At 41.7% G+C, this 24688-nt stretch overlaps 1 protein-coding gene across 5 annotated transcripts; it reads left to right on the top strand.

Moving 5' to 3' along the window:
- Positions 1-12488: 12488 nt before the first annotated feature.
- LOC106492437 (uncharacterized) lies at positions 12489-24688 on the top strand. 5 transcript variants are annotated; one of them, XM_067298948.1, is made up of 6 exons: positions 12489-12557; positions 14249-14443; positions 17920-17947; positions 20180-20246; positions 20933-21009; positions 24518-24688. In XM_067298948.1, exons 1-5 carry the CDS (start codon positions 12526-12528, stop codon positions 20968-20970), a joined length of 360 nt encoding a protein of 119 aa, XP_067155049.1. In that variant the 5' UTR covers positions 12489-12525; the 3' UTR covers positions 20971-21009; positions 24518-24688. The 5 variants fall into 5 exon arrangements, 2 of the variants coding, with proteins under 2 accessions (XP_067155049.1, XP_067155048.1); XR_010884545.1 differs by lacking the exon at positions 12489-12557 and adding an exon at positions 13310-13370; XR_010884546.1 differs by lacking the exon at positions 12489-12557 and adding an exon at positions 13393-13477.

The raw sequence follows: 24688 nt of genomic DNA, 5'->3' as shown, positions 1-24688 counted from the left end.
AGCAATGCTGTATTAGACACCTGAGCCAACTCCAAATGAATTGATACATCTGCACTGTCAATGCAGCACAGACTATACAGCAAAACACTAGGGCTGGTAATGAGACATTATAATCACTTTAGTCCAGTGCCTTACCCTGGCGTGTTCAAGGCCAGTTCATATCACTCTGCACAGTACTCTGTTACAGGCATACTTTTAAGTCTACATATTTTCCAAACTTGACCACCAGTTTTTCCTTATCATTGACCCTAATTTCCTCACCATTAAAACAAAGTTATATTTTTCTGCTTAGAGGATTGTTGTGAGAACAAAATTTATAAAGGTCTAAGATGCTATAATGTTGAGACCCATGCAAGTCTATAGGTAGCTAGGTAAGTAGATGGGAATAGCACAAATTGCTGTAACTAAGCAGATATTTAATTACTGATAGTATGTGATGCTGTTCATAGATGAGATAGATAAAAATACTGAATATTCTTGCTTGGCTGAAACTATTTGTCCTGATTCATCATCTCTGATTCAGAAGAACTGAAGCTTGAAATAATGTGTGTCTGTCTGTGTGTACTATTGATGCTTACTGAAAAGAATTTGTTGGACTGCATGTGTATGAGCTCTTGGCTAAGCTAGTGGAACGACCTCCTTTAGTTCACTAAATACAGGCTTGTTTCGGAGCTAAATGACACGAGTTTTACTGTGGAAATTGCATGCAAATGCTTGGCCTTTGATCACAGAATCAGTATTTGACTAAATTTTTCCAGCTAGTAAGATATGATGCAGCATACAAGTAGTATCTTGAACTTTGAACTGTGTGAGAGGAACAATATTTAATTCAGACATCAAAAACAGACTTCTGACTTGGGGGCAAGGGGAAAAAAGGGGTAGCCAGAAGGAGAATGAAAAGTTACTCAAGTTAATAGGAATGATTTCCAAAAAATAAACTGTGGGGTTATTGGCAGACCACCTGGGATAGGAGGGCTTTGCTGGACTTTGTGATCTGTCTCTCAGATTATATTGGCTTTCCTATATTAATACTATATAGAACTAAAAAAATACAACCATATAACATCATGCAGAACCTAATACAAGAGAATTGTTAGGTTTATGAGATACTGGATCATAGTATATTATTTATGTACAAAACTGTACATCTGTGTGTATGTTCCCTTGTTCAAATTACCCAAACTGATAGGATACTAGCTATCTGATGCTTCTTTAAAGATGTCCTCTAAAATAACCAAAAGCTGGATAGGTTTAATTTTGCTATGGAAATATTGCTTTTTGGATGACATTATTCTCTTGTATATTTCTGCTCTGAGTGCAAAGACACCCATCAGTTAATACCCATTTAGGTGTGCTTTTTTGTATCCAAAGCTTACCAGAAAACGGACTGAGATTGAAACTACCACTATCAAACTTCCAATGACAACTTCTGTAGCTTTCGATTTTCTTTGGCAGGCCCCTATAAATTTGATTTTGCCTTAGCTCCTCGTTTTCTTTGGATATAAACCCTATTTGTAGGCTAATGTTTAAGCAAAACTTGAGCCTAGCTTAGACATCACCTCTTGGTGTACTTGGGCAGTGTACTTATGAACCTTAATTGCTGCTATAGCCTCTGGCTTTCTCCTAGTCCTAGTTCTATGCTTGCAACAGGTGTCCCTGCCAGGCCCAAACCTACCTATGTACCCACCATTTGTCAATGGTGAACACAAGATCTCAATTAACTTTGACCACTTGAAACCTAGGTCTTAATCCTGGCTTTATCGTGTCCCAATGTTTACAAACTGTTCACTAGTCCAAAAAAGCCAGTGGCAAGTTCTAGCACCAGTTCCATTTTTTGTTTTATTTTTTAAGCAGTAGATGACTATAAGCTTCAATGTATGATTAGAATCATGCATATTATTAAATTACATATTTTCAGGTTTTTAAATTCATAAAAACTTTTCTACATGAAATCCAACTTTGCTTTAATTCAAAGCCCTGTTTTAATGAAACGATGTGTAACAAGTTTGTCTTCCAACTAAAATAACCTTTCCACTGCTATATTCAAGGTAGGAACAGAGATAATAAATTTAATTAGAAATTGGGAAACTAACATTTGGAAACAGAACATTAAGCCATATCCCAAAAATGGACTCCTGAAACATACCATTGCAGTCTGTTGAATCTTTCAAATACAGTAATTGTCTTAAGACAATCCATACTTACCCTTTATTTTGTTTGAATTGTTCTGTGAGACTCATGATTTCCTAAAGACCAACTTTCTCCTCAAGAGTATTTACTTGTACCATGTTAAAGGTACTTTTTTTTTCCCCCCTCTTGAAATCAAACTGCAAGGTTAGAGGTATGAGGGCCTAGGTATACCAATGAATGAAGTCTATTTTCTTATTTTCTACTTTGCCATGATATTGTAGATAACATTTCTACTTATGACCAAAGAATCTAATGTTTGTTGTAATTTGTTCTTTAATCTATGTACTGTCATAAATTTCACTGTGTACAAGAGTTCTGATTTCAAGAATATGCCATTGAAACTTATTGTGGAAAGGAAATCTAATACTGGATATTATCCTCAGATAATTAGGTAATATGAATATTGGATAATATCTTTAGATTTCAAAATATTATGTATAGTAATCATAATGACAGTTCTTTTAGGTAGACTATTTTGAAAATGAATTCCAAATTTGTCTTCTCATTTCAGTGACAGTTCAAGTCATTTTGTGACTTTAAAGGATTTTTTTTTATAGCTGTGCAAAAGTTGATGTTGGTTTATGAGAGAAACTACATAGAACTTGATCTCAGTCAACCAAGTGATTTAGGAAAATGAAATGGTCTTCAGTAACAATAGCTCTGATTCAATCACTCATAAATCTCCACAGGATACGGAGGAATGTATATCCACGAATATCAGCACTTTCCTCATTTAGTCCTCGGTCTTTGCCTTGGTGCAGATCCTGAGAGAGTCTCTACCCCAGCCTCTTTTTAAGGCATCTTCTGTCTTATTTGGAAATCTGTTTGTTCTATGCCCAAAAGGAGCCAGTCTTTCTACCCTTTCCTCAGCACGTAGATCAGCTCCGGCCACCTCGGGGCCTAGCCCTGTTCAGTGAAGGGCCCCTTGGGCTTGCTACCAGCGAGAGGCTGCGGGGTCAGGGTGAAATCCCTCCAGGAGTCACAGGATTGCTGAGGTTGGATGGGACCCCTGGAGATCATCTAGTCCAACCCTCCTGCTCCAGCACAGCCACCTTGAGCAGGCTGCCCAGGACCCTGTCCAGATGGCTTTTGAATATCTCCAAGGTTGGAGACTCCACAACCTCTCTGGGCAACCTGTTCCAGTGCTCAGTCACCCTCACAGACAAAAGTTTTTCCATATGTTCAGACGGAGTTTTCTGTATTTCAGTTTGATGCACAGCGCTCTGGTGTATCAGCCACTCCTCCCAATTTTGTATCAAAAGTCATGGGCAGGCGGCTGTGCAGCTGCAAGCCAGCACCACGCGTCAGGGCTCTGCAGTGACACTGTGCTTGCTAAATGCCGGTCACAGGCCTTATCTCCCTCTCCACTGAGTGTGAGAGCGTGAGTGCAAGGGAATAACATGTTTTAATGCATCTCAAATCTTGAAGCCACATCTATGACTCTTATTTCATGTAGGCAATTCATTGAAGAAAATTTATATGAAAAAAATCTTTGTGGTTAACTTTTGCTAAAAGATTGGTTTTTTTGAGGCTCAGTTCTACTCTGAGAACAGGGTTTAATCAGATGTTTCACTCTTTTGTGTTATTCTGGAAGGACGTGATTGGTTTAGTTTTCCCCTTACTTACGTGACAACAGATGAAATGAAAGATAACCCTTAAATTTAAGGGGGATGCATACCTGCCCTCAAAGAAAAATGAGAGAAGTAGGCCAGTGTGTTAAAATAGAAGAGACGTCATGGCTGCTCTCCTGGCAGCAAGAGGCCACTTTTCCAGAAATTTGTCCAAAAGGCTAAATTTCTCAAGCCTGAGAAACTTATGGTCTAGGCATAGGTGTCTTTGAGAGTTGCTAGAAGTGCTAGAAGAAACCTTGCAGTTTCATACCCTTTAAGCATCTTTTGTGTCACCCAGAAAAACAGAATATGAAGAATACGTTTCAGGGAATATATTAGTTGCTAGGGGCAGGCTGATTTCCTTTGAACAAAGTTGCAATGAAAAGCAAAACCTATTACTTGCTTCAGAGTTGTTAAGGTTCTTTACATGTTGTTCGTAATGACGTTTATCAATGTCAGAGCTTCAAGGTTGTTAGACTGAACAAAGATGTTGGTACGCTCTTTGAAACTTGTTATTTCTCCGTTTAAAATATACTAATGTCCACAATGGTAACGTGACTGGGGGCAGGGTCTCTGTTAGTGTGTCACTGGTCTGCTGATCCACGGTATTGTCTGCAGTGAAGCCTGCCTTTATTTTAATTTAGAAGCAATTTCCTATTTAACATTTTATTTTAGTATCTTTTGTATTATTTTCATGCTAGAGAAGGGAATGCTGTAGGAAGATTGTATCCTTAAATTTTTATTATTTCTCTGTATTTTTTCCATTTGTGTGGCAAGATACTTACAAAAGGCTACTGCTTTGTCTGTTGCTGTCCTCAGGGTTCTTCATTTCTGGCATGTCAGTGACCATATTCAATGGGATTTTCTTTTTTTGCAGATAGTATTTGACTATCACAAAACTATAGTTTTTAGTTTAGAAAGAAGATGGCATTGTTTGCAACCTCATGTCATAGGAAAGCCTGATGTGATAAATTGCAATGCATTACCCAAAATTTGACTTTATTCTAAAAGTTATCTAAATCTAAAAGACTTACACATTTTCTGTCTGCCCAGCTTTTCAGCTGACTGTAATTCTGGTGTGTGTTTTTTCAATCACAAATCTCTGTGATCCTCTTTGCAATATTTTAATGCCTCATGTTTGGTTAATCTCCTTGCTGTGCTGCAGATCTAATGTGTTTTCAGGACTGCAGCATTCAGGATTCTTTAGAGTAGAGTGCGTCCTCCTGTGTTTCATGAGGAATTTAGTTTTACTGATGTTCACTAGATATTGAGGAAACAATAAAGAAAAGAGGATTTGTATATAAACTAGAAATATTTCTCTGGTTGGTGTACTGCCTTCTTAGTAAAAATATATTTTTTTTTTATTTACTGTTTATCTTTTTTATGTTTTCCAGTACTGTGCACAGGGAAAAACTGCCTATGTTTACAGGGAGGTAAAGTATCTCACTATACAGGCTATATTTAAACTGTACCTGAGCTGCAGGATTAATGGGCAGGCTGAAGCCTTGTGTCCATGTTGCCTCTTGCAGGCAGTGTAAATTCAGATTCATTACTAGTGTTCTGCCAAATATGATCTCCGGTTTAATATAGATAAAAGCAAAAGTTACAGCTGCCTTCTTCCTCAAAGCTCCTGGGAAATTTTTATAACTGTTTCAGTTTTCCTTCATGATGAATGTGTAGTCCTACTTTGATTTAATGTTTTACTTATGTATGCACCACAAAAAAAGTGATCATTTAGAACGGTTTCTAAATAAGATAAAATAAAAACCCTAGCCATTGCCATGGCGCCAAGATGAGGTATACACTTGAGACCAACGTCTGTAATTCTCTGGGGAACAGGATCTCAGTTGACTCCGCTGTTAGCATGAATCCCAGGTCAGGGTTCATCATCACCGAGTCTTTAATTGAAATGGATAACATTCTTCCAATGGAAGAAATTCCACTATTATGAAAATACTTTATTCTTGAATGAGAATTAATATTCAGGATTATTTTAAAAAATTTCTTGGCTTCTTCTGAGTTCCTCAGGTCTCCTTGCTCTGCCTTTATTCAGAGTCTAACTAAACTGCCTTTGGGGAATGGGGTAATTTAGGCAGTTCCAGGGAGTCAGCACAGTTCCCAGTTGTAGAACAGAAAACCTGAGAGCCATGGAAAGCATTTCATTTTTATAATATAGTAATCTTTGACTTTTAGAACAACCAGTATGGCAAAACTATTTGATATGAGTCACAAGATACTAACAAAACAGACTTGAATTTTCAGTAATTTGCTTTTTTTTTAATCTTGAAAACAATTTTTCTTTTAGCTAAACTTCTAAAGCATATGGTGTGTATAAAATGAACTTTTCCATTACAGAAGTATCTCAGCCCACCAAGCATTTGTAACTGGTGTGACTAATAATCCAAATGTCAATTAATCCCATTCTTTCCTTTTACAGAATTAATGTTCAGTATGTAATAGCCTACTTGGTGTCTTCCTTCAGTCCTAAAGTCATTTTCATTTATACCCTTATGCCAGACTCTGGCCTTGCTTTTAGCTCCTACTTATGTAGCGTATTATGAAAGTATCTTCGTGTATTGTAAGAGTGCTATAAAAGATACAACTGACATTAGATATCTGTATTTTTCAATTTTTAATATTTACTCCATCTTATTAGTTTTTATTGATAAATCTACTAAATAGAGGTGTAAGGTGGGAGATGCATAAAGATGGAGAACGATTGCACAAGATGAAATTGATTACAACCAGACATCAGGTTTCTGACTGAAAAGCAGAAGAAAGCACTTTCACACCTTTTCATATATCACAGGTCATAAAAAATATATGCTGATCACATTGCGTAGAACAGAAAACAAAAGCTTCTATTGGCTCCTGTGAATAAATGTTTTCTTGTAAACTTTGTCATCTCTGTTGTACCTAATAATAAACAACAACATATTTTCTTAATGTTGTTGATACAATGGTATTTTGATGAGATGTGGTATGACATAGTTTCCTGAAAACATTACAGGTTTTATCAGACAACTGAGACCTGTTTTGTGAATTATCCTTTGTTTTAAAGATTCCTAAAATCGCCCTAGGCAGAGTTCCAGTACATACCTTCTATTAATTTCTGGATTAACAGCTAGCATGCATTGAAACGGAAGACTAACTATTAATTCAATTGGCTAGAAACCTGTGCTGTATAGAAACATCTAGTTTATTTTAGTAATAACCCCTCTTCTGGTCTCTTCTTTTTTAATACTGATAATGGGAGAAAAGAATTAATACCCACACATCTTATCTTATCTCCCTGTATTTGGGCACAGTGCCTTCATAGTATAACATACAGGTATGTAGCTATTCTTGTAATTAGCTTTAGCATGTTCATGAGTACCTAGACAAACTCAAAGTAAATATTGATGTTTCTTCATAGAAAAGTTTACAAATACGGTGGCATAAATGGTTGCAAATGTTTTAGTACAGGCATTATTGTTAGTGAATGGATAAAATTACTGCAACTCAGCCCCTATCAACTAAAATGCTTTTGCATATGCTGAAGTTTAAGTGCATAAGAAAAACTGAGCACATGCTTGAAGCTCTCCTGCTAAACTGGGTATTTTACCTAGTTTTGGATAAATTAAAAGGTGGGCCAGGTCCTTGCCAAAATATGTCAACATGATGAAGATTGATAACAGTCAGCTATTCTCACATAGTGCTGGCAATTCATTAATGTATACGAAATTTAATGAATATACTGAATATACTGATTCATGTTGTTATTCTGATCTGAGCTATAGGAATATACCCATTGGCCTATTTCACTAAAATTGTACAACAAACCAATGATCTTTTGCTAAACCATACAGATCCTGATCGTCAAACCTGGCCCAGCATTATTGCTTGTACAGTGTACAAAAGCAGGGTACCAGGATCTTGTGTTTTTTCTTTTTTACATGTTAGCATTTTGTTTTTCTCTTCCCATCTGATATATCTAGTTTCTGCTGAAGAAAAGCTGTATTCTGAGGAATACAAATTTCTTGTACAGTCCTCTTATCTGTGTACATTTACTAGGCTGTGATTTTCAGTATTAATCCCTGTTGATTCAGGTAAAACATGAATGAATGTATATTATGCATATGTGTGTGTATATGTGTGTTCAACATGTATTTACACACACATAAATGCCTTTTTTTCAGTCCAGGTCCACCCTTAATCTATTTCTGTGGTTCAGAGTTCAGAAGATTTACAGAGAGAACTACATAGGGCTTAAGGAGCTAGTAGCGAATAGACATATGCCCTGTGTTACATTTTCCAGCACGGTTATTTAGGTGTATGCCTAGTTTACGCAAAATATTTTATTGAACCATATACATCTTTGTCATTTAAATCAAATTCCACTTTCTTGTATGAAGATATCCTAAATATTTAAAGAATAACATATAGTAATGTTGCTATTAATTTGATTGCTTCTTTTTCTTTTTCTTTTTTTTTGTTACTTGACTGCTAGAATTGTACTTTAAATTTAAAGTTAAAAACTGTCAAACTCTTTGAGAGCAGGAGGAGGGTGGGATGTTCCAAAAATAATTGATCTAGAAATCCATGTTGTGCCCTAAGGTTTGGAGCAAATGTGTAATTGCCACTGTAATGTACTTGTGGTAAGATCAGAGCTGTAAAGTAGGGCAGCACTGAGTGATTTTCATGGCCTGTGCTTTGACATGCTCTAGTCATACTTGTCTTTACTTTTAATCAACGTGGTTGTAAACTTCAAGAAAATATTTCAGGAAAATATGAGCTTTAAGGAAAAGCTTTTGTAAATGTCAGTCGCATGCAGAACAAAGCAATGCATAATGAAACAAGAATTAGGAAAAAAAGAGAAAAATCCATTCCTGAGGAAAGGAACATCTTTCCCAACAGCAAAGTTTTTGAAAATAGAGCATAATAGAGTGTTTATTTACATGGAGGTTATGCAGAATATAAAATTGTTTGTTGCAGTGAAGTAGACGTACTCTGCATCATGGTTTTGATTTTGAACATTAAATATCTTATTGCAAGCCATGTTAGGTAAACTATAAGGCTTTTTGATTAATAGGAAATTTTAGCTGATGAGAGAAAACTTTGGGGTTTTTTTGTTTTGGCTTTTTTGCTCTTGAGAATCTATATTGATTCTTTTCAGACTGCATTACATTTTCCAACCTGTACAGTTAGTGGATTATTGCATATATAAATAGGTTTTGTGAAGTTATCATGACCATGGGAGATAACATGTGCGTGTTGGGTGGGGGAGTTACTGGAGCAGAGAATACTTTTCATATCTTGCCTTCTTTAACAGTTCAGCTGAATTAGAACTAGGTGCCTCAGTAAAGCCATGCTTAGTACAAGCATATACATGTATGTAAAAAAAAAATATTACGGAACAGAGCAAGTGTGGAGTAGTTCAGCCAGCAACTGGTGACTAATGGCTATCTGATTTGGAGGTTGCATTTGGACAGATCTAGTAACTCCTTCATGAATTTTTGTACTGCCTCTTTGACTCCATGAATACTTCAGCCTCTATAACATCCCCGTCAAATGAGTTCTTAAATTAACTTATGCACTGCTTGAGAAAAAGAATTATTTTTCTCTCTCCTCTCTGGAGGAAAGGCAAGGAGACTTTGACCCCGGTTTTGTCTGCGTGCCAGATGTATATACTGGCCACCTGGGCAGCGCCTAGTCAGAACTGGAGCGCAAGCTAGCTTTTGCCCATCTGGCCAACCAAGCAACACAGCTCGGAGGACGAGGAAGAAAGATGGATTATTGTAAACTGGGCACAGGTGAAACAGGAGGGAGATGGACTATTGCCAAGCAGAGGAGGATACCAGCAGTACAAAAATGAACTTGGGACATTGTGAACTTACGGGACATAAAGGAGGAACTGAAAGCTCTGCAGGGAAGGTCTGCAGATGCGGAGGAGCCCTGACGGGTAGCATGGTGGAAGGATGAGGGCAGGAACTGCAACAGCTGTACGAGAAGGAGGGAGAAACCAGGCTTCATTTATTCTGCTGCTCTTGGACAAACTTGTTAAAAATTTGCCATGTCCCATTCCTCTGATACAGAGGTTGCTATGTCACAAATTACTTACTAAAAGTAATAGTTTAGTATCTTGTCTAAGCTGCTTTGAAACTCTGGAATAACTATCATCTAGTCTGGCAATTTGTTACCAGTCTAACAATGCAGCTAGTTTGATTTTGTAACTTTCCTCACTCAGTTTACACCATTTTCCTCCCACTGCAAATGTATTTGTACTGTATATGCCTTATCATTGAAGAGTGCTCGTATCACTCTGGGGAAAACCAAGTGTTTATCCCCCAGTGGCTCAACCGCAGGGAGGACACAAGGATACGGAGCAGAGCATGCAGAGCACTTGGAGAGTCTGGGCTATATCACAGCACAGGCTTAGGAAGGTCAATCAGACTCAAATAAATAAGTAATGAGAATAACTAATACAATAAATAGATCCTGTGACAGCAAAAACGTCAAGCTAAGTCCAAAACAATTCATTTTGGGGCAAAAGTGCCTTACTTACCCCTAGAGGAAGGTACATCCAGCCACTCAAGCAGGAGGACACTGGGCTTGGAGCTGCAGGAGGGTGCTAAGCCCCGGTCCGCACAGGCTCACTGGGATGGCCCTGCCCCACGGGGGCGGCCGTGGGGCACCTAGCCCTCCTGGGCCTCACAGGGCCCCCCTGCTGAGGCGCCTCAAGCTGGGGCTGGGGCTGGGGCTTTCAGCACCACACCACCTGGGCCTGGCCCTGGCCATTAACCTTTAAGTACTTTAGGAGCTAAATATTTCGTAGACCACCTAGTCTATGTTGCATGCTAATCACTTCAAATGGATGCTCCTCATTTAAAAAGAATGAATGCTTTGCATGAGCCAGATATAATTAAGCTATCTCACATATTGCACAGCTAATTAAATATTAAATACATTTTGGTACCCAGAAATAAGTACCGGCTTGGAATTCTCATCACATGCATCTCCCTTTTCTTAATTCTCTATACCTTCCTCTGTTTTATACTTGAATACTAGTATTCAAGCTAAACAGTTTGTTGCTGAGTTGTGACATGAGGAGGCAAGAGTTGCAGAAGTGATGTACAGTTAGTTATCTGTTTGGATTTAATTAGGTGATCAAATCAGGTGCAACCAATCTGCTTGTAATCCCTCACATTTACAGTAAGATAGCTTCTGAAATATTTGCCCCACATCTCGAAGTTACTCAGTATGAGTTACATTCCCTTCAAAACTGAAGTTAAAAGTGGAACCTTGCATTAGAATTCAAACTAGATTAAAAAAGGACAAAGTAGCTATAAACCACTAAAAAGACAGTCATCATTTCATTATGAAATTCTTATTTAAAACTGTTTGTATATAGTTTAAAATAGAGTAAAACCATCTTAGTGTTTTAAGGCAAGGAAAGCATACCTCTCCAGTACTCTGTCTTGTTTTAATTTTTAAAGCTTTGATTTATGTCATTTGCTTCTCCACTCACCCAAGGGCAAACTAAAATAGTAATAAAAAATTTGACTGAAATCTATACAGGTCACCAGGACCTGAGTCAAAGCTACTTGAAATCAGAGGATATAGTGTCACTGGCTTTAATAGGCTTTAGGTCAAGCTCCTGAAACCTGCTCCTGCAAACGCTTGCATATGTGCTTAACTCTCAGTGGGATTATTCATGACTTAAAAACTTACCACATAAAAATCAAGTGTGCGAAGAACTGGAACCTGCATTTGTATTTGAGGTTTACATTTTCTGTGAATTGCTGCTCTAATGAAGTTAATAGTAAAAGGTCTCTGATGTTAAGCTTTCACCTTGTGTTTTTACTTTGAGCTGTGATCTCTCTATCTACGGCAGAGCCATGTGCCAGTAATTCTCAGTTCAGTCTGAAACAGCAGCATGGTTCCCATTAACACTGATGTGAAATGATGCTGCAAATGCAGCACATATCAAACAGAGTATACAGCATTTGTCAGCTAAATGCTTTCTCTGGGCCCTGAAGGCAGCAATTAGTAAAATACTATTTCTTTATTCACGTTTGTGATGGAGTGTTTGCAAGCAATGAGTGTAATATTACATGCTGTTGTCAAATTCTCACAAAAATTTCAAGTAATGATCATTTAAAGATTGGCATAAACAAACTTTCTTTCTTTTGTTGGTTTAAGTGTGCCAGCTTTGCTGCTTTATTACTTCTTGCAGGACTGCTGTGTTCACATCCTGCCCCCCTCACCTGTCTGGGCTTGGGAGGGTTTTTGGTGTGAGTTGGGGAGGGTGCAGTGGAGGCTGTATTTTTTCTGCAGCATGCTGGCCTCTGGCTGCCCCACATCTGGACTGCCTTGCCTCCATCTGCCAACAGGGCTGCACTGAACAAACAATGAAGCGGAAGCTACATTTATATCATTTTTCTTGACTGCTATTACAAGTGTAATGTTTTCTTTGGATTTGGTAACATTTCAATAAATTCCTTGGCTGGCCGACGCCTAACTGGAAGTAGGTTAGAAACAATAAAGCTATTATTATGGCTGAGAGACACAATACCTCATGCTGCCTAAATACATAGGAAGAATTTTAATCACAGGTCAACACAGGCGTTTAGACCAAGCGCTATCTCCGCGAAAGGTGATGAGTGTGGTGCTAAACCCCACAGCTTTTAGGCTGTTGTTGTAGAGGAAACCAGGGCCCAGCATTCAGCAGAGTGCCCCAAACCAGATGTGGACCATCACCGGGAACAGGAGGCCACGGTACGTACCGGCTAGATGTGAGCTCTGTAACAGCCCCCCAGAGTCGATGGATGTTTGTGCATCCGGCAATAACTTTGATGTTAGTACTCTCCAAAACGTAAGGATGCTTTACTTGAGGTTTCAGCTCACAGCCTGTCTCTGTTGAAATATATTTTTCATTCTCAGTGTCATTTTTATTTTAAATCTTTGTAATTTTGTCACGTCCTTTCATCCTGAAAGCTTTCTTTGGGGGAGGAGGTTTCTTTTTACAGGTTCTGTTAACTTACAGTTTTCCTTGATTGTACATTTTTCAATGCTGTCTAATAGGATAAATAGGAGAAATATCTTGCTGGCCTCAGCCTTAGTCTTTGCCATGCAGTTTTCTTCACTTACTTTAATGTTCAGCAATACTTAATCTTTCAGCAGTCTGTGGCATTTTAACGTTTTATCAAAAGGCTTAGTCTAGCATGCCATTTTTATAACAATAAGCTTTCATAACTGTCTTTTAAAAATGCTTCCATTAATTCAAAACAACAAGAAGAACACAATGAAAGGGGATTGTATTGTGCACTTTTTTTAATGTCAGGCCCCATCCCGGTGCTAATGCGTGACAGTCACTCGGTAAAACCCTTGCATTTTCATAGCCCGAGGGGAGGAGAGGGAAGCAAACCACGAGCAAGTGCCGCGCGGCGCGGCGCAGCCGCCCGAGCCCCCGCGCGGGCGCGGCTCGGTCCCGCCGCCCCGGCCGCGGCGCGGGGGGCCGGGGCCGGGGCCCGGTCCGGGGGCGGCGCTCCCCGGCGCGGCCGCGGCAGCTCGCGGCGGGCGGGGCGGCAGGTGCGGCGGCGCTGCGGGCGGGCGGAGGGTCTCCGCCGCGCCGGGCCGGGCCGGGTCGCGGCTGCGGCAGGGCGCGGCTGCTCCCTCCGGCGCGGCGGAGCCCCGCGGTGAGCGCCGGCGGCGGCGGGGCTCCACGGGCGGCGGGCGGCGCCGCCCCGGCTCATCCCGCGCTGGCAGCCGCGGCCGCCGCTGGGGGCCGGGGCCGGGGCTGTGGCGGGGGCGGGCGCCCCCGGCGCGGAGCGGAGCGGAGCGGCCGCGGTGCCTGGGAGCAGCTGCCCGGAGCGGCGTGAGCGGCGGCGGGGCCGGGCGGGGGGTCCCCGCGCCCCGGCACCTGTGGGAGCGCGCCCCGTAGCCGCCTTCCGGAGGCGGCCGCAGAGCTGCCCGCGCCGGGAGCGGCCCCCGCCCCGCCGGCCCCGGCCCCCAGCGGGCTGCCGCGGCCGCCGGTCGCCCCGGCACCGGGCGGGACGGAGGCGGGGGCGGCCGCGGGGCCGGGGCCGCACCTGGTGCCGGGGCCGGCGCGCTCCGCCCCGCCGCCCCCCGCGGCAGCGGGTCCTGCTGTGGCCGCGGCTGCCGCCGGGCGCTGCCGCGGGAGCGGGGCGGCTCCCGGCGCTGCGGCGGCGGGAGCGGGGCCGCCGCGGGCGGGATCCGGCCCCGCGCCGCGGCTCGGGAGCGGGGCCGCCGCGGTGGCACGGAGCCGCGGGCTCCCGCCGCCGGGAGGCTGCTGGCGGCTCGCGGGGCGGTGCCGCGGGAGCATCTCGCCCTGCCCTTCGCGAGCCTGTCGCGGTGCAGGGCGCTTCGGGGGCTTCTGTGGGCAGCTCAGCAGAATTAGCCGCGGAATATGTTCTTACATGGTTTCGTGTTTTGTCATTTACAAAAAGGAAGGAATTTGAAGAACGTGGTGTCCGTAGAACAAGGCCTCGACGCTACGGCTCCTCTCGGGGGAAGACCTGCCTTCCCGCCCGCCCGACCCGCCTCAGGAGCTTCGGCTTCATCGACCGAGGCCCCCTGCAACACCTGCTTGTGGGATCACGCCTAAAACATGCTCGTTGCCCTCGCACACCCCTGCGGCGCTGGTACGTCAGACGCGGTTTCTGCTTGTGTCCAGCCGTGCCCCCGTCCCGCACAAAGCACTCGGGGCACTGCGGCTCTGGCCTTCCTCGCCATCCGCGGCCTGGTGTGCTCCCACCGGGCAACCGCAGCGCGTTTCCCTGCAGGGCCCAGGACCTGGCCACAGGCTCCACTGCCCTTCCCAGCCCCTCACTTGTGCTGTAGGAGAAGGCAGGAACCATGGGGTTTTGAGGTGGAGTTTGTCAGGACGGACAGCTAGGAAGCTTTATTCCTCCTGCCTTCCTCCATTGGGATTTGGGGGGTTGTTAACAGCAAAGGCTTTTTCAAAACTGCTTTTCAGAGGCACTGCTTGAGTTGGACTCTAGTGCGACAATCTGAAAATAGATGATACTATACAAAGCTGCTTGCAGCTGAATCTGTGCAGAGTTTTGGTAAACTTTGAAGTCGTAAACACAAGTTTATTCTAGGGGAGTCTGCGTGTGTGTGTCTGATTTCCATTTCATTTTTTTTCTTCTAAATTTGAATTTATCAGTAGATGATCAGGGAATAAGTTACTCTTTTGAATACTATCAAACACACTAAGTAGCCATGCTGAAAAAATGGGGAGTCCTCCTACCCCCACTTTCTTTCCAAGAATACTTGGCTGTGGATTGCAAGAATATTATATTCTTTTCAAATGTGTTGTTCCTTTCCGCACACATATATTCAGAAGAAACACGACTGATTTGCATGGAAATTTAACAGTTGAGCCCACCACTACTGTTGGAGTAACCTTTTTTAAAAAAAAATCTTGCTAGTATTTGCACACTGTGTGCCTGAGCACATTCGGGGCTCACGGCAGGACAGGGGCCTTTATCCTCCAGCTGAGTTGTGCGTGTGTGTGATGTGGAGGGGAAAGCAAAATAGCATGATTTGTCCTATGGAAATATTTCTGCCAGGAGAAAGACATAAGACGAGCATATGTGTTAGCCAAGACAGTGAAAACATTTCTTCTCTGCCTGTGTTCTGCCATGAATAACTTTTACAAGCTTTGTCACAAACTGATAAAGAGAAGGGTACTATCTTTGGTCTACCGCGTTTTAAAATTTCTAAATTTCTGCTAAAACTTGTTAGTATAAGGTAAGCAAATTAAGATCATTACCGTGCCAAAAATCAAAACAAGAGTAACATTTTAAACATTTAAAAACATTTCATACTTTTTCATAGCTCAGAAAGTAGGAGTCTAAATTAAAGGTCTAAATATAACAATTAAAATGAAAAAGAAAGGAAAAATACAGGGATTTATACTATAGTCTTAACAAAATGACATTTTTTTAACCTTCAAATATGTATAAATTAGATTTCTTCTGCACATTGTGTTTTGCTAAGGTAATTCTTTCTTTAAGAGTGGTTTTGGTTTGTACTTGTCCCAGAAGGAGCTGGGTAGGCTGTTGCACTGCTCGTGCTTCACGGGACGGTGTGGGTTTTGTGGGGCCACGCAGCCCAGCTGGCACGCGCTTGCCTGCCTTCTCTTCTGCTGAGGTGCGAAGGCTGTAACTGCGCATATGGAAACTGGCAGGTTGTAATGAAATTGAAGAAAACAGGTACTTGCCGGGGGAGAGCCGTGAGGCAGGCTGCTGAAAGGGCTGCCCAACTTGTCTCTGTTCCCATCCTGGCCTGATGGCCGGGTCCGTAACTGCTGGCTCCGGTCTCCTGCTGCCGGACTCGTTTCCGCCATTCCTCTCGTAATGTCGGTGCGACTTTAAAACGCGGTGCTGTATTTTCTTGCCCAGTCCTGTGCGAGACTTGGAAAAAAGGGTTTTATGTTGCATTCGTAATTCTGATTCTCATCTTTACAATTGGCTTCTGTATAGGGAGATTAAGGAACAGAGTGCAGTTGTGTGCTGCTTCTCTGCTCCTCTTTTCTGGTTGATCATATGCACATTGTTTCCATCTCCCTCCTTTTGACTCTGTTTTGCTTGTGTTAATCTAATGAGGTCTTTGCCTTCCTAAGGTTATCATAAAGCAAAGCAGGATACCTTATGCCTTGTGATTTGCAGCGCCATATGTTCACAGTTGATTTTTCTGGCAATTTCTGGCATATTGATCCACTGTTTCACCTGCTCTCACTTTTATTTGTCAGTTCTTACTGGCAGACTTACCAGGATATCCAGACCCCTTAAGGAGGGGCTTTCTTGCTTATGAAGACTTTTGCATCCTTGTGTATTGTCTACACAAGCCTGTCTTTGGTTGGCACCTGTGGAGGACAGTAATGTACTTTATAAACAAGGGTAGATCCAAAGTTTTGGCCTAAGTATAAGCAGCTAGATATTTTAATATGTTTCTGGATGCAGACTGTTAAAGGTATGCCGTAACTCCATAGCTGAATTATTGGGATGGAACTTTTGTGCTGTATCTAGGAAAATACCAATTTCTACTTTAGTTCAGGTAAATTCAATATCCAAAAGTGTCACAGCACAGTCATATACCACCAGGCTGCTGTGTTTGGACCCAGTGCTGTGCTTTAAAGTGGGCAGACATCTCGGTCTGGGACTCAGCTAGTATCTCTGATAGACGTTGCTGGTGTGTACCATGTGCGTAGCTGCTCAGGGTGGGACCCTGCTGCTTGGTGGAGGTAGCCCCAGAAGGACTGAGCCACAGCTGCCCGGCACACTCCCTGTCCCTCACGCACACGTTCACCTGGAGCTTTGCCCTGACCTTAGCTGTTCCTAGGGGTGTGATCCTCAAGATAAGAAGCAGCAAGTGGCATCCTGAGGCAAATGTTTGTAGGAGTTTTCTTTAGGTTATAGATTAGCAGATAGACTGATAAATGAGGACTTTGCTGAACAATGTATTGAACCAGTAGCTTTCCATGTTATGCAACATAAGGAAAAAGCTAAACACCTCGTGTCCATTTGTCATTTTTTGTCCCTGTTCAGTCACCAGTTTTGAGCATTATTTGGGATTTGGATCTGAGGTCTGAGAGTTTCAGATCTGCCCCCAGGACCATTAGCTTCTCTCCCTCTAAGCCAAGGACTGTCTGTGTAGTTGAGTGGCTTCCACTTTAGCCAAGCTTCGTGCAGATGATGTCTGAGCCGCTCTGCATCTGCTTAAGTTCGTCGTGCCTTTTCTTGTACAGCCCATCTCCGAGGCCTGACTGAGGAACCTCCATTGCTCCAGTCTTGCTCACTGAGAAAACTGGTTTTCGTAAGCATGAGGCATCCCATCACTGTTCACCTGAGAGCAAGTTAAGTCAATGGTTTTCCATTGTCCCTGGTCTGGAAAAGAGACCGCCCGGGTGACAAACGCTGTGTACTTGTATTCCAAGGCACTGAAAAAAGAATATCAGGCATTGAAAAATCAACCAGGATTAATAAGCTGGACATACTTTCTCCAAATTCTGACAGGAATAGTAGTATCTGCAACTGCTTGTCCAAGCTAAGGAAAATGCGAGCAGGACCTGTAAGATATTTTCAACATCCTTTTCACCTCTTTCTTTCAGGCTGCTGTCCAAGCTGAATGCACTTCTGGTAAGTAAAGCACTGTACTGAAGGGAGGAGGGAGGATTTCAGGACAGGTTGACTAGGATACAGTTTTACTTTCATAAATTATATAGCTACCAAGCACACAACGTTCTTTACTTTTAACAAGAGTTTTTCCTAGAAGAAATCTAACCTTCTGACTGCTGAGAATTGCACATACTGGTATTATTGCTTGTGTTATGAACTACAGGTGTTTTAACCTAAAGGTTCGCCTTTGCTTGCAACAACAGCTGTCCTTTACTTTTCAAAAAGCCTTTGTAAATAAGCTAGAAGGTGGGAGTAAGAGAAAAGAAGCTCACTCTGTTCTTATGTTGTTCCTAGTTAAGTGCCTCGTTGAGTTACAAACTGGCTCAGAAGCCTGAAAAGGTGTATCAGTGCTAGCCATGGGAAGAGAAGAAGTCTTTACAATTCCAGCGTGTGCAGTAAGACGGATAGCTAGGAAGCCTTCAGTTACACACGAATCCTGCACAGCGGTGGTTTGCGTTTCCTGCATCCAGCCCTGTCCTGTCTGCAGTTGTTACCTGTTGATGGCAGGAGCAGAACAATGGAGACGACGTCCCCGTCATGAGGGAGAGTTCCCATTTCCTCTTTCTTGCCGTGTATTTGAGCATGTCAATGATTTCCTGAGGTAGCTGGACCTTGGGAACCATGCTTGTCTTAGAATAAGCCTAGCTTTTTAAAACTCGCTTTTTCTGCAGTTAGAAAGACACTTCATAGCAAATATTACTCAAACGTGTCTGCTGCACAGGGTCTGCAGACCACGGGTGCTGCAAGATGCAGAAACATGGAGGTGCTGGGCTGCCGTGTTTTGAAGGCCCCTGCCTGGGGCTGCTTTGCACTGACGAAGCCACTTATGTTAGTGGTGGAGGCAGTGCCCTGTGCTGAAGGAACAGTGCGTTCCTTTGCCATTTATATGTCACTTCTTCGTTCAAAACTGCAGAAGACACGTGAGCATAATACGATGTATCCTCATAAATAACATCCCACCTTGTCAGGGAGAGGAAAGGCAGACTTGGGATGTTCTGGGTTTCTGTCTCTCTCCATTGCGTAACAATGGACATAAATATTGAATGCTATTAGGTGCAGTTCAGAGGTCTGGACGCCTAAAATGCTGTTAGGTTTAACTCTTCTGCTACATCAGTTGAGTCACCTGCATTCCTATATGAATGGGTCTGAATTTCCTTGCAATGTGATTGTCTGGTGTATTCTCCATCGAAATTGAGAAATGTCTGTAATCTCAGGGGAAACGTGGGAAAATTTTGTTTCCTTTGTAATTTCTATATCAAATGCAGTTTCTTTTAGAAGAAAACAAATGACCGTAAGCTATTTCTGAAAGGCCAAGAAATTCTCTATCTTCAGCCACGTGCCTAACTAGTATGCATGATCATTTGTTAAATATCTCTGTAATGTATATTTTGTAGGTAGCTTTGGAGGCCCAGTTCCTTAATTTTCCCAGCAGAAGTGGGGAGAATTTGTGCAGAACAGTTCTAAAAGTTTTCTATCCCTGTTCTGCATCATCAATTTCTGTAACAAACTGTATGCTTATCTTTCTCCATTAGCCCTTGAAAAACTATGCTGTTGCTCTTTCGGAGTAGTCTAAGAAAGCAAGCGATTATATGTGAAATGTGGTGGATAGGAAAAATTTTAAAAATGGCCATCTCGGCAAGAGGACCTGGCTATGAGGTTGAATCTCTTTGTTACAGAAGAGTAGTATTTATTATTCCCATGATAATGACGGCACTGCGATTATCTGACCGTTCTTCCTAAGGGAAGTGCCTTATGTGGTGGATGATGAAGGTCCAGTTCTCAGCAGAAACTCTGAGAGGGAGAGGGGGAAATAGGAGAGAAGTGTTAAATTTAGGCAAAAGATGAGGAACTTCAGATCCTGGCATAATACACTTCCTATGTTCTTGCTGAAATAGTCCTTAACTGGGGAAGGAGGTCGTAATCCTACATACAGGACAGGGGCCATTTGCTCAAGCAGCAGATCCACTGTGTGCCTGGGGCTAGATTTTATACACAAATTGTTGCAGCCTGCCATTCAGTCTAATTTCTTAAGTGCTGCATCATCCTTCTAGCCCTGACAAAGTCAAACATTGTGGGTGAAGAGGCAAGCAGAAGTCTGCAAGGCTGGCGCTATGGCGTCAGCTAACTTTGTGATGCTACATAACTTCTACGTCATCATCAGCGCTAAGTTTTATTTATTGGTTCCCTTTACAGAGCCCCAGTCGTGAAGCTGTCTCTGCGCTGTCCTGGGGACAACGGGGACAATTTGTTATTATTATTGGTAAGTAGCATAGTGACCTTCTCTCGTGGAGACCAAGGGAAAAACTAAAAGCCTCACTGGCTAGAGGAGGGCAACAAGGAGTCGAATATGAGCTGAATAGCTTGGAGAGCAAGGAGCCCGGCTCTGTGACAGCAGCAACTGTGCACTGTATTCAGTTGGGCAAAGCTACTCTAGGCTATTTTGAAAAGTAAGACTTATTTTTAATCAGGTGACTGCTATAACAGAAGGTGTCACACAAAGTGATTCCTTCCAGTATATATTGAATTACAAGGAGATTTTTCAAAGGTCTTAGGGATGGAAACCATTTAAATTGTAGTAGGAACTTACTTGCCTATGATAGCTAGGTTTTTTGCATGACAGGAAAACTCTTTTATGCCTGTCTTCATCACATGAAGAAGTATTCCAGAGAGGACTACAAAACACTCTAAACACTCTAAAATTTCTTAGATGCTTAGCTAGTCTATTGACTAAATACAGCTCCTTAAGATTGCTTCAGTGGTCATTATGTTATTTTTGAATGGCTCGCATTTATCCTTTTGTAATTATTTCTTACTGATGATTTTAATACTTTAAAAAGTCTTATTTATCTAAATAAAACTAAAGTTTTGCTATTGATGCTTCTTTTCTGTATATTGTATAATACTGAATTGCAGGCATCTTTTTCACTATTCTTTTGTTTCTGTCAGCGATTAGAAATGCTCCTTCCTTGGAAGGAAACACTTAGCAAGTCTGGCAAAGATACTGTTTAGCCCTTTCATGGAAGGTGAGTTCAGCTACATGATATGACTCCCTTAATATTTTCTCTCCTTGTACCACCAGAATACATATTTATGTGTAGTAAATAATTCAGTAAGTGAAATGCACCTGAACTTGCCCTCAGGAACTTCGAAGTCCAGGGATATGGAAAGGAATAAATTGTTTTGAGGATCCTTTTTAAAATAATGCATGATGTTTATAGTATTGAAGTTAAACGAAGTATTTAAAAGCATATTGACTCTAAGTCCAATGAAAGTGAGTACAACTATGACCTTGTGGTTTTTAAGATGAACTAAATTAACATTTCACTTATTTTAAAACTGGTCTTCAAAAAGAGACTCATATGTTAAGGTTTGTGATGGTACTGTCCTGTGCCCTGGTTAACACTGTGCTTGTCATGTGAGGAACTACATTTGCAGAGGTTTTGGCCTGAGCCTTGAACCGTCTATGCCATGGTTTCTGTCACACAACTGGTAAGAGATTTGAACTTGGACACTGCACAAAACTGGCTCCCACCAAACAATTTTGCCTTGAGTAATTACAGAATGAAACATTGTCTGCAGGACTAAAATGAATGGGTTTTTTTCCTCTGAGGATGTGAACTTTGTGAGGAAAGCTAGAGATGTTAAAATCCCTGTTAGCACTCTGGCGATGAGAGTTACATGGAGAGGATTTAAACAGTGCTTCACCACGAATGTGCAAGCAGTGGTTGTCAAAAAAACAGGGAACAGTCAGAAGATAGACAGCAACGTCATTTATGTGACGACAGTTATTAACACAAGTAGACAAACCATAAAACACATACTGCACACCATAAATAATGGAATGAACAACAATCAAAAATTTAAACTGGAGTTGTTAACTTTGCCTTTTAAGCTCAACTAGTAAGCCATTTGGAACAACTTAGTTGTTTTGCACACCTTGCTGTCTTGGGGATTTTCACCCCTCCCCCCCCCCCACCCTCTGTGCAGGACAGTCGCAAAAGCACTTGATTTAGCACAAATGAAAAGGTGGAGAAAGGAAGGTGGGAAGAGAGGCCAATCCTGGAGAGGGAGACGCTGACCAAACAGATTTCTCCACATCTGCTCTAGGACACATCCATCCTCCCTGTACTCACAACCACTCCTGCGTTGTGCTACACGCTAACTCAGCTGCTGGTGTGCCCTAACAGAAGAGGAAAGGAAATCTCCAGTTGTAGGACAGAAACGTCTTAAAACAATGATAAAATACTAAACAAAATGGGTCACCATTTAACAGACATCCTTTAAACAGCACAAAAAAGGGGAGTAACTTACAGAAGAACTTGGCTCCAAACATAGATAAACAATCCAAATCAATAGTGTTCAGTGGTTAAGGGAATCTGGGGTTTAAATCTGTAATACTTGAAGTTCTGGCTAAGTATAAAGAGGCCGTAAGGTCTAATCTAAAACTTTTAAGTGCCACCACTGACAAGGGATTAGACAGCACACCTGCGTACCACGCAGTGAAGTATGTGTATTACTTTGACTGGGTGAAGATTGCACCTTTCAGGTATCAGTGATGCTGGATTATATGCTAGTAGTGATTCTTTATCATATTAGATACTTTGAGCTACATACCTGTTCAGACCAGCAAGTGGAAATTATTCTTATTAATGTTTTGTTAATGGTAAATATTGAAATTAGATATGCACAAGACATTACTGTATAAAAGGTATTATCCAGATACAAATTCTGAGTTGCTTCCAAAAAGTGAAAGCAGCACTTAATCTCCATGGCCACTGGCCTCTGAGCATGCTGTGGAAGCATTTTAAGTTTCATCAATGCATGTAGCTGATAGACATGGTACAAACCTTCACAGGGTTATTTTTATATATATATATATATATATAAAAAATATATATATATAATATATTGCTTCTTGTGCAGTTAAGGCAATCCTGCCTTTTACTTGTTTAATAGCAAGTTCTTAAAACAAAAATCTCATTGATAGCTTCTCTCTTCTCTGTGTTGGGTAAAACTACAGATGCTAGTAGCAAGGTTTGTGTTACAGGCTTGGTAACTATACTGCTTAGTCTTAAAAATGCACAGGCACATGGTGCAGCATGTGGTTATGGACAAAAGAAATTTACTGAGCTTTATTAAAATAAATTACAAGAGTTTCTCTAAAATGCTGAAATGCTCTGATACAAAGCTGAAGAAAGCTCTATGAAAATATCAGCACAGTTTCATGGTTTCAAATCACCCTTAGGGTTGACCTCTTGCCAGGAACACCACCTCACTTCCAAGTGCGGGGACTCCAGTTTCACAAACTGTTTTCTGAACAGGTAGTGATGTTTTGATGCATTAGCAGAAAGAGAAGAGAAGAATATCACCATGAACCTGATTCTCATGGTTCAGCTGACTGGGCTGGGGAAGCCCCAGCCTACCTGTGAAGCATCATGTGTCTGCCAATGGGATTTTCTCTGTAAATATTTGCCTACAATCAGGTTACTGGATTGTAGTCCCTATTTCCCTCAATATAAAAAACAAACAAGGCTTAACGTGTCTTAGCCATGATTATGTTTTTTAAAGGCTATTTACAAAAAATGTTTAACTTTGGCTGACCTTAGCACAAGGTCATTGGGTGAAGCTGTAGGGAACAGTTGGTTTCTGTGTAGCCCAGGCTTTATTTTGGCTGGCTTTCTATTAACTCTGATACATGGGTAAGCTCATGCCAAGCAAAATCAGACATATCATGAGATTTTGCTTTGCCTGTATAGAGGGAGTAGCCTGAGAAACAGCTTTGCAGGCTAGAAAACAAAACCTAGAATTTGGGGGTGGCCAAATCTGATGCTTGAGGAGCTTGACAAAAGGACCCGCTCAGGTGTTTAAAAAGAAAAATTAAAGTGAGATTTCTACTAGCAAGTTCTTGTGAACCAAGTCTGGAGGTTATATGTCAGCATGTGCTTTGTATAGCACGTGTTCTTGGAAGTGAACAAGTCACTTTGCATTTTAAATAGCATTTCCCCATCCAAAGTGGCCCTTGTTTCTCATGAATACCTGCTAGTGACTGCATTTTCAAGCTTTCATGAGCAACAGCAGAATGACACTGATAATTAGTGTCACTCCTGCCCAAAGGGTGCAGAACAGCCACAAGGGTCATGTTAGCTTTTTTCCTTCTTTTTCTTCTGTTTTCTTTTCTTAGCAGCAGCAGAACTGGAGTTAACTGGTATTTGTTTGCAGAGTCAAGGAAATAGAAGTGTGTCAGTCTGTTTGGAAGAAACTGATGTTTTTTCCTTAGACCTTTAAATTCTTAGATGCTTCACTAACCTGTATCACATATTGGGAATTAGATTCAAGGGCTGTTTGGTAAATCAAGCTCTGTCTAATAATTGTAGTAGATGAATGTTACTGATAAAAACATTTTATGCACACAAAGCATAGAGGTATTAGAGTTGCTTCTGCAAGCTTCTGTAGTGAATTTAATTTTCCTTTGAGCTCACTGAGAATAGCAAGCATCTTATATTGAATTTATATGAAAAATTATTTTGACAGATTTCTTCAGATGCAAAGAAGCACCAAGGGAGACGTTCTGTTCTTTCAGAATAACTGGACCACTGGCAAGAATCAGCTACACTGAGCACCAAACAAGGAAACCATTTCCAAGTTATCAAAACATGCTGTTGAACTACATTTTGTAGCTGCATTTTTTAAATGTACCATGGG

Source organism: Apteryx mantelli, chromosome 6, assembly GCF_036417845.1.
Source record: "Apteryx mantelli isolate bAptMan1 chromosome 6, bAptMan1.hap1, whole genome shotgun sequence".
NCBI lineage: Eukaryota > Metazoa > Chordata > Aves > Apterygiformes > Apterygidae > Apteryx > Apteryx mantelli.
This window is presented reverse-complemented; position numbering and strand designations above follow the sequence as displayed.